Raw genomic sequence first — 17,302 nt, forward strand, 5'->3', positions numbered from 1 at the left:
TGTATTTATTCTGCAGAAGGAAAAAAAACAAGCAGTTTGGATGCAGATCCTCTATACTTTCAGCAGAATGTAAATGTTCATAGAATTTTTTCATCTTTTCCAAATTGGTAACACTATATGTCCCTTTTTTACAGGTGGAGACTTTCCAGAAGATTTTTCAATATTAATGACAGTAAAGCCTAAAAAGGGTATCCAGTCTTTCCTTCTATCTGTTTACAATGAACAAGGAATTCAGCAAGTAGGTGTTGAAGTTGGTAGATCCCCTGTCTTCCTGTTTGAAGACCAAAATGGAAAACCTGCCCCAGAAGACTATCCTCTTTTCAGAACAGTCAACATTGCTGATGGCAAGTAAGTGTAAAATAAACAGAGTTGAACATAAAAAATAATACCACAAACCACTGTATCTGTGATTGTATGGTCATTACAAACAGACATCTTTAATATTAAAATCAAGCAGTTACAGTTTTTCCAGCCAGGACTGCAGTGCTATAAAATCAAGGGATCTTTGCAGCACAGTGCAATTCCAGCTTCAATTGGCATATATAGCTACAAATAAAGCCAGACAACATTTCTTATTTGCCATTTCCATAAATCAGAAAAGAGGAAATACTCACAGAAGTTAAAGCTACATCAAAACTAAACATATGAAGATTCTCCCTGGGTGGTATGGGAAGATACTCTGTTCTCAAAAGACTCGGGATAGTTTCACTATAATGGCTCTCTAGAGGTCCCTTCCAGCCTCAACCATTCTGTGATTCTGTCTTCTCCATTAGAAGGTGGCAGAGTGAAGGCAAATTAATAGGATAGCATAGAATTGTTCCTATCCTGAATCAATCCAGTGAATAAACATGACAGTTCAAGATGTCTCTGTGTAAGGAAGTTAGAATAAACTAGAGATTACCTCGAAGAGCTGCAAGGACCTCACACTCTGCCCTCAGTAAAGGGGAATAGTCCCAAACACATATTGCATTTAAATACAGGTGCTATTTTTTTTATGCACTAACTTCCCTTTGTGGGCATGCACTCAGTCTCAGGGAATGCCATTCTAGTGCTTTTCACATCCATTATTGTTGCTTTTAAAGGAATATTCATCCTTTCAAAGGCTTTTTATTTATTGTTCTGCAATCCTGGAAGAACAGCCACAGTCTTCAGAGCTACACAGAATGAAATTTTATTAAAGCGAAAGAAAGCAACTTGGTAGGAAAGGGCAAATAAATTCAACTATAATGAAATAGACTTACATTTATAAATCAGTAAAGGATAAAAAAAAATGTAGTTGTCTTTTAGCCTTTGTGTTACCACAAAATGAAATTATACCATGAAACCCAATAAACTGATGCATTTCCCCAGCAGAAGATGTAGTAGAACAAAACAACTGACTTTTTTCATTGGCTTCCTCTAAATAACATTTTGGGTGAAATTCTGATGTCTGTGTCAAAGCTTTGTTGAGAATCTGATAGGAATTAAGAAATCAAAATGAACTTTGTTGTGTGCAGTTTGCCGCAATGAGACTATACCAATTATAAATCAAGGGTAGTGAATGCAGTCCACAGAGTGTGCTATGTTTTCGTGCTTTCAGCTTCTGCATACTTGCCAAAGGTCAACCAGTATTTCTCATCTGACTCAGCTGTTCTGCGATGGATGTAGGGCAACAATCTTCATCTCAAAATAAGATACACTAAAAAACATGTAAACTGTGTAATATGCCTGAGGATGTATGCACAGTTTGCTTTTATAATGATAATGTTTAACGCATTCCAGAGGAAACACAGAATTGGCATTCTGGCTCAGTGATACTGTTTAGCAGTCAGACTGCATTAGCTTTGAGGTGTTCCTTTTGATATACAGAAGCTCTTTTTAACAATGATTCCAACCGTCTCTCTGATTTAGACAGTTAGTGACAAAAAATGCCACCTAAAATCATTTGATTCCAGCCTTCCTCTTGTCTGTTACCAATATGACACACTTTCTCTGATGCTTCTTGCCCTTCTCTATCAAAGATGTTATAACTTATTTACTCCCTGTTACATTATAAAGTGTCTGCTTCTTTCTCTGAGATATTTAAGTTGTCATTGCAGATAGCCTCACTAAATTAATGTGGTCTGTCATGTAATAAAGTGCTATAAAGCACATATTACAGTTTGGCAAATTGTACAAGATTTTGTTCTCAAATGTCTTTAAAGTAAAATCTTTCATCAGTATTCCTAATCTTTCACTTTTTTTGATGAATTATCTATACAGAGCTATTGTTGCAGGAGTATTGGCAAGCATTTCTAAGTACATGTATTTGCAGAAGGATCAATGTTGGAACTGTAGTCCATTTTTGAAAAACCTCTAAAGCATGGGAGTTATTGAAATAGGCAAGCAAAAGAGTTTGGTAAAATTTTGGTGATTAATCACAGAGCACAATTAGTAAAATGTAAATAGGAAAGAATTCACCGCCCAGCCACTCTGGGTGAAATATTTTTGCACAAGTAATTCCTTAAGTAATTTGGAAAACCAAACACATTCTTAAAAATCTATTTAAAGCTTTAGAGAAGACCAGCTTGAACTCCATCTAATACGGGATTCTTACAGTGAGCTTTAGATCAGATTCCTTTATACTAAGGAACAGAACTTATATAGTAAATAGCCAAAACATCCTTTGTACATTTGTGTAGGTATGAAAGAAGGAAAGAAATTTAGACATTTAAAATTTTATAATTTCAATATCTAAGACATTTCACTGTCTCCCAATCTGTTATAAATTCTCTTGTTATAAGCATATTGACCTGTTTTTAAAATAGAGATTACAGCAGAAGTATGTCTCTTTTGATAGGTGGCATCGAGTAGCTATTAGTGTGGAAAAGAAAAGCGTTACCATGATAGTTGACTGTAACAAAAAAACCACAAAACCACTTGAAAGAAGCGACAAAACAATTGTGGACACCAATGGCATCACTGTATTTGGAACCAGGATTCTGGATGAAGAAGTTTTTGAGGTAAAAATCAACATTTAAATGAAGTGCTTAATGCAGATTAGAATATCTCTTTAAGGCAAATGTTAGTACAGTGTAGAAACTTTGACTTATAGAACCTGTTAGGATCGGCTGAAGTGAAAGAGAAGTGGAACAGAGAACTGTCTCTATTGTTGGAAAATGTGCTGTATTTTTCTGTTTTTCAGATTATGTTGTATCTGGAAAGGGCTTCCTTTTATTATCTTTCTGCCTGATATTGAGATATCTGAGATATTTAGGAGAGTTAATCTGAGGAAAATTGAATAGTATGATATTGAATCATTTTAGTTCTGCCTCTCTTAAGCAGTTATAGCTATTTGTGCATGGTAACAGTATTTGGGAGAGGGGGAGAAGGACTTGGAAAGGGCTTTTTTTGTGTGTGTGTGTAATGAGAATCTCTTATATTGTTTATCCCACTTACTAATCTTTCCAGTAACTGCAGCATACTTTGGCAAGAAGGCCATATATATGTTTCCAACATTTACTGGCCAAGAAGTAAATATAGGGAGGGTGAATTGCCTCTAAAGAGGCATGTGACTGCCAATCATGAGGCCTTTCTAGGTAGAATCCTTAGGTCAACAATTATTTTTACAGGCTAATAATGAATCTTCTCTAAATCTACGCTCTTAAGTTTCTTTTATCATATTGTTATACAACAGTCAGAACTGTCAAAATTTAAATTAAAATTGGACAATAAGAATAAAAATACAGATCAATAGTTAACTTATTTTGCATGCAGAACATCTGGGTTCCATAAATGCCTAGAAACGTAATCCTAGCTTTAAGCAGCACATATAATTGAGAAGTTGCATAGGTATCAAGAGAGGAAATATGAATTCTGAGTGTATCACTGTGGCATTGGTTCCTTGAATTTCATGAACTTGACAAAACCTGAGCCTTCTAAATGGAGAAATTGCTGGCATGGTTTAATGGGTCAACCAATATGACACAATTTTGGTATTCACAGCCTAATTTATCTGTAGTACCCCATACAGTTTGCACATCAGAAATAAATTATTTTCCATCTGAAGATGAATTCCACCACTGCATGCCTCAACTGGAGGGGAGCGAGCAGTTTTGGTCCTCACTTGGGATAACTCCTTGCCAATTGCATTTTTTTTGGGGGGGGGGGGGGGGGGAGGGAAGGGGGGGGGGAGAGGGGTGTCAGCAACCAAGTCCCACAGTTTTTATATATAATAAATTGCTGAAATATGTACAATATTGGTATATATAAGTCAAAAGAATTCAGCAAAAATGTAATAAAAATAGATAAACTGGTATTTTGTTAGTGTTTTACAGGACTAGATTCTAATGGAAACTAAGGCAACAAGCTCTGGCTTGTTCTTATATGGTTTGAAACCATTTTAAAACTTGTCAAGAAGGGAAGTATACAATAGCTAAACTGTGGTCTTTGGTTTTCTTTTACTCTGTACAATTGCTAAATAGAACTGTCTGAAATTTCAGAAGTGCTGAAATGACTGTACATAGTTGTTTGAAAATAAATATAATCATTGATGCCACATACATAAAGGGAAATATCTGGTTTAATCATCTGCATTTACTGCTGTGTTTGAGCAGAACAGAAGCATGCTAGGGACTTCTCATCTGTGAAGCTGTTGATGATTATGATATTATATCTGTCCTCTATATTTTAAAGTGTTTTAAAGGTTCAGTGAAGTTCAATGAACTTTTCACTGAAGTCTCCTATACTGACTTGGCAAATTGGTACTTCAAATCCAGCTCAAACCCACTAAGAAGAAAAATGACTATGGACTCGCAAAAGAAAGAGTGCAGCTGTTTGTAGTGCCAGTTTACAGACTGAATGTAAACATTCAGCACTGAGAACAGCAACATTTCTGCCATTTGCAGCATCATTGTAGATTTCCACGTTCCTTTAGTGGCTAGGTTTCCTTAGCTACCTGATTGCGCCCCTTTTCTCTTGCTTCGTTCAGGGGAATCAGTTAGGTTCTTGTAAGGCTTTTCTTGTGATAGCTGGGGGGGTTAGATATAGTCTGAAGTCTCTTACTTAAATTAGAAGCTTGCAGTCCCTTCTTTTAGGATTAGTTTCCACTTTCTCTTTTACTGTAGAGCCACCATGGTTATGTTTATTCATATGTTTTCAATTATTTGATTCTTTAACTAGAAATGTAAGGGTTGAAAATAGGCAATTAGAATGTCCTTCAACATTTAAACAAAGTGCTGTATCATATATGTTTGTAATGATGTGTGTCCTCCAAAGTCTGGCCAAGCAGACTATAATGTAGGGTTTTAAATGTTTAAATATATACATTTTAATCAGTTTAACATGACTACCTTGATGTCACTTTCCTGTGCTGATGATCAATAATCTTTGAGTCTGTTTTAACAGAACTAAATACCTGAAAATATAGATTTACAGAATCTGGGATAAATCCTGGGACATTTATTTACATGAACAGCCTTTTGGATGAAAGAAATTGCTAATGTATTCTCTGTCATTTTTTTTACCTCAAAGTTAGGACTACTGTGAGCAAAATATTTGCAGGACTGAGTTCAACCTCTTTGTATCTGATTGTAGTCTTGCCCAGCACTGCTTTTAGTAGTCATATTTTCTTTGTTATACAAGAGGTCAGACTGAGAATCTGACCTGCAAAACCAAACTAACATTGACAGGTCCAAAAATAATGCCCATATTGGATTTATTAAGCAACTGTGTATCAAAAATGCATTGAAAACTAACCAACATACCTGATGTCAGGTTACAATGGTCTCTCTATATGTTCAATGTAAAGTTATGCTGCATGTACATACATGGTGCCGTTTGCTCAAGATTGCAAACACGTGGGGTGTCCAGAAGTCAGGTAGCTCACCTCAGTGAAAGGAGGAAAAGGGCTGAATATTGTCCCAATAAAAGAGAGTGATAAATGATTACCCAACCTGCTAACTTGGAATATTCAGCAAACATTCTTTGGTAGCTTAACCTATTGGTGCTAAAGAGGCCTTTTTTAAGATTTAAGACATGTTCCTCTGTTTCGGCTTTAAAAGCAAGAGCAAATTTATCTTAAGTATTTGCCCAAATTTTGTTGAGGTTTTGTGTTTGTTTTATATGAGGAATTTATTATTAGGAGTTGCTCTGCTGCTTATTCCTCAATGTAAGTGCTAGTCTGATATTTTATGATATCATCAATTAATATGGAAATTGGTGTGATGTCACAAGCAGGATATTGAATTCAAGCAAGAGTTAACCGTCAGCTGCATGCAAATGCTTGAGAAGCAAATAATAAACTGCGCATGTGTCTTTCAAAGTAATAAAATTATATTGGCTAGAAATGATGTGCACAGAATCACAGAATGGTTAAGGTTGAAAGGGACCTCTGGAGATTATCTAGTCCGACCCCCCTCCTCAAGCAGGGCCACCTAGGGCACATTGACCAGTGTCGTGTCCAGATGGCTTTTGAATATCTCCAAGGATGGAGACTTCACAACCTCTCTGGGCAACCTGTTCCAGTGCTCAGTCACCCCCACAGTAAAGAAGTTTTTCCTTATGTTCAGACAGAACGTAAGGAACTGCTATTGACCAAATTTTGGGTTCCTCGTTTACGCTGCTAAGTAGTTGCTCACTGAAGTGGAGCTATTGGCATCAGTGGGACTCATTTGTAAATGCTAGTTTTTATAAGACTGACACAATATAACTTAAACTTTCAGATGTCTCATTTGAAATTAATCTCACGTATGCTTTCAAATATAGTGTGCACCAAGGGCTGGTTTGTAAGTGACTGATAGTAAGAAGAGAATTCCTTCCTATAGCATACAAATATTCAAAAAAAAAAAAAAAAGAAAAAAAGAAGAAATTAATCAGTGCTGGTACATGACACCTAGTACAAGAGTTTTGAAGTATGTCCATTGAAATACGTCTGTAGCTTAAATATTTGATAAATAGCAGGGATCTTTTTATTCTTTGCCAGCTTTAAGGATTTGTCATTCCTCATTTAGTACTGTTAGTGTGAACAATACAACAGGTATTTTATAATAAGTTATTAACTAACACAGTCTTTATGCAGAGATTTCCCTATAGAGAATTTTTCCTTCAAAACTGTCCAGGTTTCAGATTGATACAATGCTCTTTTAAGCACTGTGCTGTAAATGAGTATAACAACCCAGATCCTGATGTAGGTAAAATTCTAATTTAAAGCCAATGAAAGTTTTGACTGAACAGAGTTTACAAGACTAAATCCTTGGAGTAATTCTAGTTAATAAAGGGTGGAGATTTTCCTACGAGGCATTAACCTGATTTCATTAAAAAACATTTGAACACTTATGTACCCCCTAAGGTTCCTCCAAAAAACCTGAGTGAGCATTCGAAGATGTAGTGAGAACTCCTTGATAGCAATATGATTTAACCTATAGGCCCATTCAGACAAATAACTGTCCCTCACATGTTTGTAAGCATGGCAGTTCCAAGTGCTTAAGTGCCGATAGGCCATTCATCTGTGCGCATACTGCATGAAGAAGATAGCAGTAGCAGAATGGGTAGAGCTTTTACTGGCTGACCAAAATTGCTGAACAACTAGGGTAGAACAGGGAAGCTAGCCCAAAGTAAAATTTCCACGGACATGTAGCATGAATGATGAGTCATCAGTACTTTCTGTTTCACACTATCCTTTTGAACTGCACTACTTACTAATGTAGCCATAGCCAATGTGGTTTCCGTTACACGTCACCTTTAGTGACCTGCTAAATGTTTACTGTCAGACAAAAAATGGAACACGAATGGAACATAAACCAAAAATGCAATAGGTTCTGGGCAAAAATATCAATTAGCAACCTTCTAGCTATCGATCGCCAGAGAAGTGACCAAGTTCTAGCTTGGGATCAAAAAAAAGAACCCAAAAGAAAGCAAACCAGTTTTCCATTTCAGAGGCAGGTAATAAAAAGACACATTTTTTGCAAAAGCTTACTATTTGGCTTTTTTTTTTCTTTGATTTTTATCTGAAAGGATGGTCATTTGGTCATTATTGTTGGTTTTTTTAAATAGTATTTCCAAACTTATGCACAAAGAGCAAAGGTAAACAATTCTGTTTTCCTTTTTTCACTTCCTTATTTTTAAAAGGGAGGGGAAAGGAAGAAAAAGCAAAGCTCTGGTAATTACTTGGAGTTCCAGTTCATTTTCAAGGAATATTTTTGAGAAGCCAAGAAATGGCCACTCAACTAAACTACAATTAGATTTATAGTTAACAATCTAGGCCCAAGTAGTACTGCCTGTTACACCAACTCCAGTAAGTTTTACAGATGGGATTTATTATCCCCTCATTTAATATTGTGTGTAGTACACATTTAAGTTTTAAAGAAGAATAAAGGATATTCAAAGATAAATGGTAATTTAAAACATTTGCATGTGTTGCACCAAGAAAATAGGATGTCCTTCTCAAGACTTTAGACACAGTTTTATCAATTTTCTGTCAAGGAACTATTTCTGCACAGCATTAAGCAGTGTTCACGTATTGTGTGTGTGTGTGTTATGTACACATGCTGTACACATAGGAATTGTAGTAACCTCTCACAGCCAGGACTTGCAGCAGACTTAGGTCTTTGTCAGACCTAAGAACAGCCATGTTGAGAAGGTTACAAATTATGACTGGACCTACCAACCTATTTCTTAACGAGGCTGAATCTATAGTAGGGTAACCACTAGTTTTCGAAGAATCAAGAAGACATTGATTTCTATGGAAATTTTGACCTGTACAGAATTCTGCTTTCAGAATTTATTGCTTTTACAGTGCTTCAGTCTGGCAGGCTCTTAATGTCTTTCTTTTGCTATATTATGCAATGGGCCTGGGTTATGGAATATTATATTAAAGGCCTCTGGAACTCTTCATCCCTCAAATCTTTGCAGGATGATTAAATGAATTCTGCAGCAGGTTTTTCTAAATTCTATAGTAACAATATCCAGGCTGTCTAGACTTCTATTCTTTGGAGTCTATAGTTTTACTGTCACATAACTAATTAGAGAAGGTTGGCACATAGGCACAGTTAGGGTTTCCATTGATTTACTGAAGATTCCACCCTTGAATCCTTAGGTTTTAGTTATCATATGAAAATGGAAGTTACTGATTTTGTTATCATGAGTTCCTATAGTGCCTGGCACTGCTTTCGTTATGCTCTTGTCACCATTTAGGTAGTTATATCTAAAAGCAAATTGTCATTATAAGCACAGAAGAGGTACTCATTTTGGGTATCCAAAATATGAGTTAGAAGGACAGGGTTTTGCTAGTATTAACCCTCCCACTCTAGCTGTCTGAGTGTCATGTAGAACTAGGGAACTAGATTATAAAAAGTTAGATACTGGAAAAAAACAATAGTTTTATCTCTGATTCCTTCATATAGTGTGATTGCTCTTACAGCCTTGAAAGAATTCACACTTCTGCTTTTTTAACACTTCTTCCAGGTAATATTAGAGCAGATGTCCTTTATCAATGATAGAGGCCTTTAGATGATAAATAGAATATAAATGAACTGCTTTATGGTTGTACTTCGATAATACACCATATTTAGAGAGCATTTGTAAGATTACATAGTTAAAGGGAAAAGAGAATTTGCTTCATTGTTTCAAGAAAAGAGATAATATCAAAGACTTTTTATGAAGTCACAATTAAGGTAAAAAGGAGCCATTTACATGTATTGCATATAATGATAAAATAATTCATTCCTTACATACGAGGCCCCCTAATTTACATCATTGAGCAGGTCAGACACCATAGCTATTGGAGACTTGCCTTATCTCTGATCTCTGCTATAGAATTTAACAAAGGCTCTGAAAAGATGGAATTAACATCAAACATAGTGATTACTACCATAAGGCTAGTATTAAGAGGTTATTCACTCTGTTAAATTGTAAGGAGAACCTGTCAATCCACTGTTTTCTTGTAAATTGTGTCTTCATTTCGTATTTCATTATAGACAACTCAGTAGTTTTCTCACTGTTGCAAAGTGTTTCAAGATCAACAGGCTATGTTTTCAGTGCAGATAGCCCACCCTTGTGCATTGCTCCTTAGTGAGGTGTATTTTTCAACAAAAGCTGCAAGTGCACACACACGTACCCTTTCTGATTCTGGAATGTCATGCTTTTGCCTGTGAGATATTCACAGAGGAATTTTCAAAAAATGAGTTCACCATACACTTCTAGATCTTAGCTGGACCATTCCATGTTGCAGAACAGTTAATTTGAGAGAATGTCTGTGCAGCTGTTCCAATAGGCAGATATTCAACAGATCTGAGCATATTCTCCCACCCTGGTAGCTCTGTAGCCTCTTTCTTCATACGTGTTGTGGCATGCCACAAAGATGCTCTGAAGAATGTTTCCTCAGATCTAATAAATTCCTTGTAATAAGCCTTGAAGAATTCTGCAAAGAGCCTTTCATTTTTTCAGTATGTTTTAGAATAATGCCATAGAAGTAATCCTTCTGTATCTCATTTGCATCCTAGAATTAATTGATGGGCAAGCTATTTTTTGATTCTCAGGCAGCTCATTTCATATAACCATAAGGCTGATTCAAAAGCCTATGATTTTAATTATCATCACATTCCCAAAATAGATAGGAATTAAAACATCCATAGACTTTAACTATTTCTATTCTGTACTGAGATGGATTGCTCAGCTAGCTACTTTTTGAAAAATAGTTTCCTTAGCTAATTTAAACCAGTTTATTTCATTTGTATTTGTTAGAACTCTGTGAAAGGTAAAAGGAATTTGAAAGTTGCGTCTTACTGCATTACATTATTTGGCATCTCACTCTTCATTCGGTTGTAAAATAGATAATATATTGTTTCTGTTGAATGGAAGTTTGAGTCATTCAGCTGAGCTTGTTAGAATTGATTAACCATTTTTTTCAGTGCATATATGTTTTCAGGCTTACGTATGTTGTTAGCACCCCATCTTCCCTTTTCTGGGAAGACCCATGTTGAGGAGCTTTGGGAAGTTGCCTGAGTACTCTTTGCTCCAAAAAAAGCTGTTCATGACGATTTAATAGGGACAGAAATGGAACTAATTTAAATAGACAGCTGCCTTTTTATGCATATTTTTTGGCTACTCTGTTCTAGTATCTTCCTCCCCATCTCAATTCTTTCTCTCTTGCTCTCATAATTCTATCCTGTGAGACTTCCTTTTGTGCTGCAAGTTTTATAGGGGAATAGCATTATGCATATATGTTTAGATACCTCAATGTCGATTTAGAGACTTTTAGAACTGTTAACAACCCATGACTCCATTTAACCATATTCATTCAAAGTTCTTGGGATTTGTGCAGGTAAATCAGTGTGTGCCAAATTTCATGACTTCAGGTCTTAAACTACTGCCAGCTTGAATATTTGTAGTTTATTCACGAAGAGCTTTACAGCATTCTATTTAAGTCTCAAAGAGTCAAGTGGTTACAATCAAAGAATGCATTTGTGAAGACTGAAGTCATTTTGTGACAAATTCTCAATGAGTGTAGATTTGTCCAATAAACACCTGTGACTATGGGATAACTAAGTCACAATTATGAAATTCACAATAATGTATGTGGAAATTTGTGTGTTGTGTTGGTGACCTGATCTGAGTTGAAAGCTCTTCAGTGACTAGTGAATAGCATTGTCTGTACGTCAAATGCTCAAAGAAGCCATTTAACAAGCAAAGACAGAAAATTGAAAGCAATGACTGTATTGAAAAAAGAAAAACAATAAGTTTATTGAGAATATTTTTATAGCAGATGTTGAAGGAGAAAAGAGGAAAATTGATATGTGAGATGCCAGATAGTAAATCAGTCAGTTTCTCAGTAAACTCCTGCGTCAATAGCTAAGTAGCTTTGGGTACAACAGGTATACCCTGCAAGACTGAGGGCCTCCCTCTGTGTGGACCCATGACAGGCAGACAGGCGGGGCTGGGAAGTACAGTCAATGGATCAGGAGCAGCTTTAAGCAATTTGCAGACATCTAAGCCAAGTGGTAACAGCACTCTGAGTGCTTCTTGCAAGCACGCAGTCCAGCAAAAGCCGGTGCCAAAATTCCATGGCATTAAAGACCAGCACAAAGCAAACTCCAAAATCCTGGCTGTCTTCCCCTAACTGGGTTCTTTTAGCGTATCAAACTAAACAGACAGCAGTTTTAGGAGCAGTTCCCGCATTACTCACAACAGCGGGCACAGTGTGTTTGTGCTGATCTGTATGGGCCTCTCAGGGAGCCGTGTATGTTTGTGAGTATACAGCAAGGTGTGTGATTCTTCATATCACTTAAGGCAGAACAAAATGACCTGAGCTCAACAGGTGAGGACAGGGGCTCTTTTATCTTTCAGTTGCTGATTTTTTCTTACTCCTCTGCTTAGTCTTAGCTTGCCTGGTAAAAGAGGAAGGGCAGACCATTTTGGAAACACTTTGTGCTGGAGGAGACGGGATGCATAGCCTAGACAGACACTGACCGTGAAACCTCACAGCACTACGCTGCAGTCTTGAGGGAGTCGCATAAGAAATCAAAGAGAGAATTTCTCTGTACCTATAGCACGTGTCCAAATAAGGAAGCATTAGTGAGCAGGGGAAAATAAAAGAGACACAGGCAGGGGAACAGACTGCTGCATTTGTAGCATTTCTGGAAGTTTAAAAAATACATTCTAATCCTAAATTAATCTGAGACACATGAGTCTGTGAAGCAAAATGAGTTAAGATTGCTATAGCAAACAGATTTGTAAAGTATAGTCATTGTGTGCTGAGAAACTAAATATTTTGAAATTTATGTTAAATAAGTTGGTAAATAATTTTTATAGAGCTGGAAAAATTGCAGAGGGTTGTTTGATTTTTTAGTTTGAGTCTTTCTTGCTTGTCTTCTGGGATGTTTCTTTTTGAAAGGACTAACTATTTTAAAATATTCCCCAATTTTGTTAATTTGTTAAAAGCTACTATTCTGACAGGTTCAAAGAAATTTTGGAAATATTGAGGTGGTAATGAATTTTCCCAGGTCTACATTTCTACATCCGTTATGATATTTTCTCTTTAAAGACAAAACTTGCACAGGTATACTAACAAAGTGATGTCTTTGCCCCCCCGCCCCCCTTTTTTGGTAAAAACAAAATAAAATTACATTAGTAGTATATAAAGCCTTGAAAATTTTTAAGTAATAGAAATGCCAGAAGCAAACACTCGTCTTTTGGGGGAAATACAGTGAGAGACTGAACTTAATGGGCTTTGACCTAGAACATGTGCCAACTTTCAATAACCTTATTTTTATGATAGAGTAAGGAGCTCCTGTATAAAGAAAATTTATAGTGGAAATGTTGGCAAGAATTTACCTAAAGCAGCGTAAGTGGTACCACTGTGTTAAGAAATACAGTGGATACCAGACAGCTTTCTGTAGAAAATGATAAACATACACAGTCTCTGTAAGGGATCTCAGCAGAGCCTTTTTTATTATCCAGAATAGTGGGTCTTTTCAGTATGATGTTGTTTTTACATGTGATATATGGAAATAGAGATGAAAATAACATTTGTTAACTGTCAGAACTTTTATTTCAACATATTCTATATTGTATATTTACATATCACTTACTTAATTATGTTTGGTTCCAATAACTGTGTCTCTGGTACAGTCTTTTTGTATTTTTTCCCCCTCTTCTATGGGAGTACAGATGTGATGCAAACTGCCAGAATTATAGCTGATCACTTGCATGCTGAGCTGCATGCTGGTAGCTAGGAAGTGCCCTGAATTAAATCTTAGGAATTTAGACTGGTTCCCAGTGAACAAGTAAACAAACAGCATGAAAATGACAGACTGGAAGTTACACCTTCCCACCTGCTTTCCAAACCAGACAGCATGTTCAGCCAGAATTTTGCAGCTAGTCCAGCTGGCATTAGTTGGCATTGTTGTGCCATGGGAACAATAGTTAGGATTTATTTAGAGCACTAACACTATCACTTTCTCTGAACATTCTAGTGAACAGATGTTGTTCGTAACAATACTTAGAAGTTAAATGGCTTTAAAGTTCATTAACTGCATTTCTCATTTGGATGCAAGCTTATGAACATGCTTTTGATTCTTTGTCCTCTATAATACATTCTGTTCATCTCAATATATATTCTACAGATATTTGGGGGATGGAGACATGAACATATTCCTGTGGTAATGCAGGTGATGTGAAACGTATTAATGCCTAGAATCTGTGATTCATAGCTAGGCTGAGTCAATTCCTCATCCATCTCATGAATTATGCTATGATTTATTATACAAAAAACAAGTGTTAACACACTTTCTTTGAAAATGACACCTTCATAAAATTTCACACTCACACTTTCATTTTCTACTCAATTATAGCTAAAGATTTACAAACAATGTTCACATACATTTATTTGGCCATTCAAAAGCTTGTGGCACATTTTCTAAGAATGCAGTAACAGTTTGCTTTAGTTGTCTTTTCACTACCGTGGTGCTTTTTTAAGACATTCTAAGTTAGATCCCTTTTCTTAGAAATGTATCTGACTAATATGAGACATATAGCCATTGGCTATATGAGAGGGAATGTAACACCCGCCTATCAGCCAGTCTCAACATGCAGTTGCCATGGGAGTCAACCAAGCAAAGGTTAGGAAAATCCTTGTACACACACACTTGTGGTTTACTGAAACCTGCTCCAGTTACCAATATCCAAGGATATTCCTGTGATGGTGGTCCATGCAGAGGACCACAAAGGGACTCGCTCCTTGGCCCCAGCACATGCAGCAGCCTGTTATCAGCTCTAGTCATGTATTGCATCGAATCAAAGATGAAACTAAGGTGCCATGCTGAATTCAGGGGAAATCTTTTTGAGCACAGGGCCAAGTGAGGTGGTGCACATTTCTGCAGCAGATCACAGTAACTGTCTCTTCGCCCACATGTGATTTCACCTGGTAGGTGCATCTCCTGCCAGACGAACAGTGCTAGTGCTGCATAGTTGGCTCAAAGAAAAATCAACCTTGGAATTGGCAATTTATATTCATTTCCAGTGATTCATACGTATTGGTGATACTACACAATTTGGAATAGTGTATTATTGTGTCAAGTACTGGTCATGCTGTCTCAGACACGATATCTATATATAGCTTCAGAAAAGACAGAAAAAGTAATGAAAGGCCTAGAAAAATAATCCTTAAATGAAGAAAGACTTAGATGATTGTATAAGGGAACAAAGTCTATAAAATAATGAATGATCTAGAGAAAATAAAAGAGAGGGTGTCTGCTGTGGACATTCTGGAATTTTCAACCTCTTTATTGGAAGTCATTGCTCATAGTATAAATGATTAAGTATTAGAATCATTATCCCAGGAAGATAACTTCCATTTACAGCCTTTCTCATTTTGCTCTCAGCACTTCCTTAGTCCTGTTGTTTATTTTGGAATGGTACATAATACGTTACAAGAGATTTTAATTCATTTTTAATTGTTCAGAACAGAGCTTTGCAAAGTTTATCTGAACCAAAACTCATAGAAGTTTCAGGTGTAAAAAGTTAGTTTAATATTTTTGGGAATTTACATGTGAATTCTAGATATCTCAGAATTTTTACCCTTTTATTTATCTACTCCTTACTTAGGCAATCTGTATGTAAAAACTTCCAGATCTGGCCTTTTGTAGTGAAATTGTTCTGCATCCCTGTAAGAGCATCATTTTCATGTGATGTAATCACCGAAAATCATTTTGAAGTCAGTCTGAATGGAAAATGCCATCTCTAGTTTAAGTAACATGTTATATAAAACCACAAATATTAGTGTAAGGTCTACTACATGTATTGTATGCCTATTTTTTTTCTACGTGAGAACTCTGTCCTTCTGATGAACTGCAGCAGGCAATCTTTGATTTTGTTGTTTAAGCTACATATGCTTTCTTGCAGGGTGAAATCCAGCAGCTGTTGATTATAGCTGACCCCAGAGCTGCATATGACTATTGCGAGCATTATAGCCCAGACTGTGATTCCCCAGTGCCCAATGCTGCTCAAGCTCAAGATCCTCAAGTTGATGAGGTGAGTAATCAGTCATGTATTACTAGATTTATTGCACATTAGTGGTTTTGCTGGATACAAGTTACCCAGGGAGCACTTAATTACAGCTAAATGGCATACATTATGCTAGACATGAAGGAAGAAGGTTGCAGGAGTGCATTCCTTTTTGCTGCCTACTCATTTACGACAAGCACTTGAAGGAGCCTATCACTAGTGTATTTAAATTCCAGCATGCTCAACAAAAGTTAAATTATAATTCCCTAAAAAAATGGTAGCAATCTGAGTTCTTTTAGTTGCACCTATTTGCTGCTTCTTTGTATATTTTTGATTTTGCTGATGCTGAATACCCCAAAATGCCACATTTGAAAGATATGGGAGGTATGAGTACTCTGCACTTATAAAGTTCTGCTGCTAGAAATGTCATGTATGCTATGAGCTATATCCAGTGCACAAATGCATGTACATACTAAATGCTTTCAGACAGCTCTGCTAGCAGGTAAGTATCAACAGGCACAAGACAGTTGGAATTTTTCCCAGAAATACAAAAAGTGTTAGTATTCATAGAAACAGTTGTCACTGTAGACAGTTCTCACAGCCATAAACTGAGTAACTTGCTAAAGGCAACTGAGGAACTTCAGATTAGTCCTCTGAGAATCAGCTGTTGTAAGAATTGTACATGTTCCAAATACTTCTATCAAAATTGTCTCATATTTCTGACATTGTAAAGTGGGAAAGCTTTTGCAAAATGTAACTAGTCTTAACTGAACTTGGTTCTGGATAGTCAGCATACACTCAACTGTGTGTGATCTGACTGGCTGTTGTTACTCAAATGCTCAAGAGATCAGCATTAAAAGCCTGCAGAATCTAAAACATCTGCTTTGAGGCAATTTTGAGGCAGGTTTTTTCCTAAATACATGATAATTTTATTTGTTGTTACTATTCTATCTGACTGAAAATTATATCATCATATGTCAAAGGTCCATGGGGCCCCAAACTTAGTTCAAGGGGACTCGCACATCCATTGCATCAGAAGTTCAGTTCAAGATGTATCAGGTCACCTGCACATATGCAGAGGCCTTTACAGTACATTACAGTGCCTGAAGCCCGGTCTCTGTGTGAGCATCATGTAGAATCTTATGTCCATGTGCCTGCCTATGTGGATCTCCATGCACTATGTTCCAGAACAGATCAGGGTGAAAGTACATGACTGATATTCTATGGGAAGAAAATAAAAGATAGCAAAATAAAACATTTTTTTTCTCCTTATTAAATTTGAAATTTTGCTTGGGAACTTTCCTGGGCTTAGCTGCTATGTGTTTCACCATTCTGTTTATATATA

General features: G+C 36.5%; 1 protein-coding gene across 1 annotated transcript in view; it reads left to right on the top strand.

The window, feature by feature from the left end:
• The window catches only part of COL11A1 (collagen type XI alpha 1 chain), a 170,839-nt gene that overhangs the window by 22,175 nt on the left and 131,362 nt on the right, over nt 1–17,302 (top strand). The window contains exons 3-5 of the mRNA XM_026111218.2: nt 135–348; nt 2,819–2,981; nt 15,856–15,984. Coding sequence (XP_025967003.2) covers nt 135–348; nt 2,819–2,981; nt 15,856–15,984 — 506 coding nt within the window. The remainder of the gene's footprint in view (nt 1–134; nt 349–2,818; nt 2,982–15,855; nt 15,985–17,302) is intronic.

This window comes from Dromaius novaehollandiae, chromosome 8 (genome assembly GCF_036370855.1).
Source record: "Dromaius novaehollandiae isolate bDroNov1 chromosome 8, bDroNov1.hap1, whole genome shotgun sequence".
Classification (NCBI taxonomy): Eukaryota; Metazoa; Chordata; class Aves; order Casuariiformes; family Dromaiidae; genus Dromaius; species Dromaius novaehollandiae.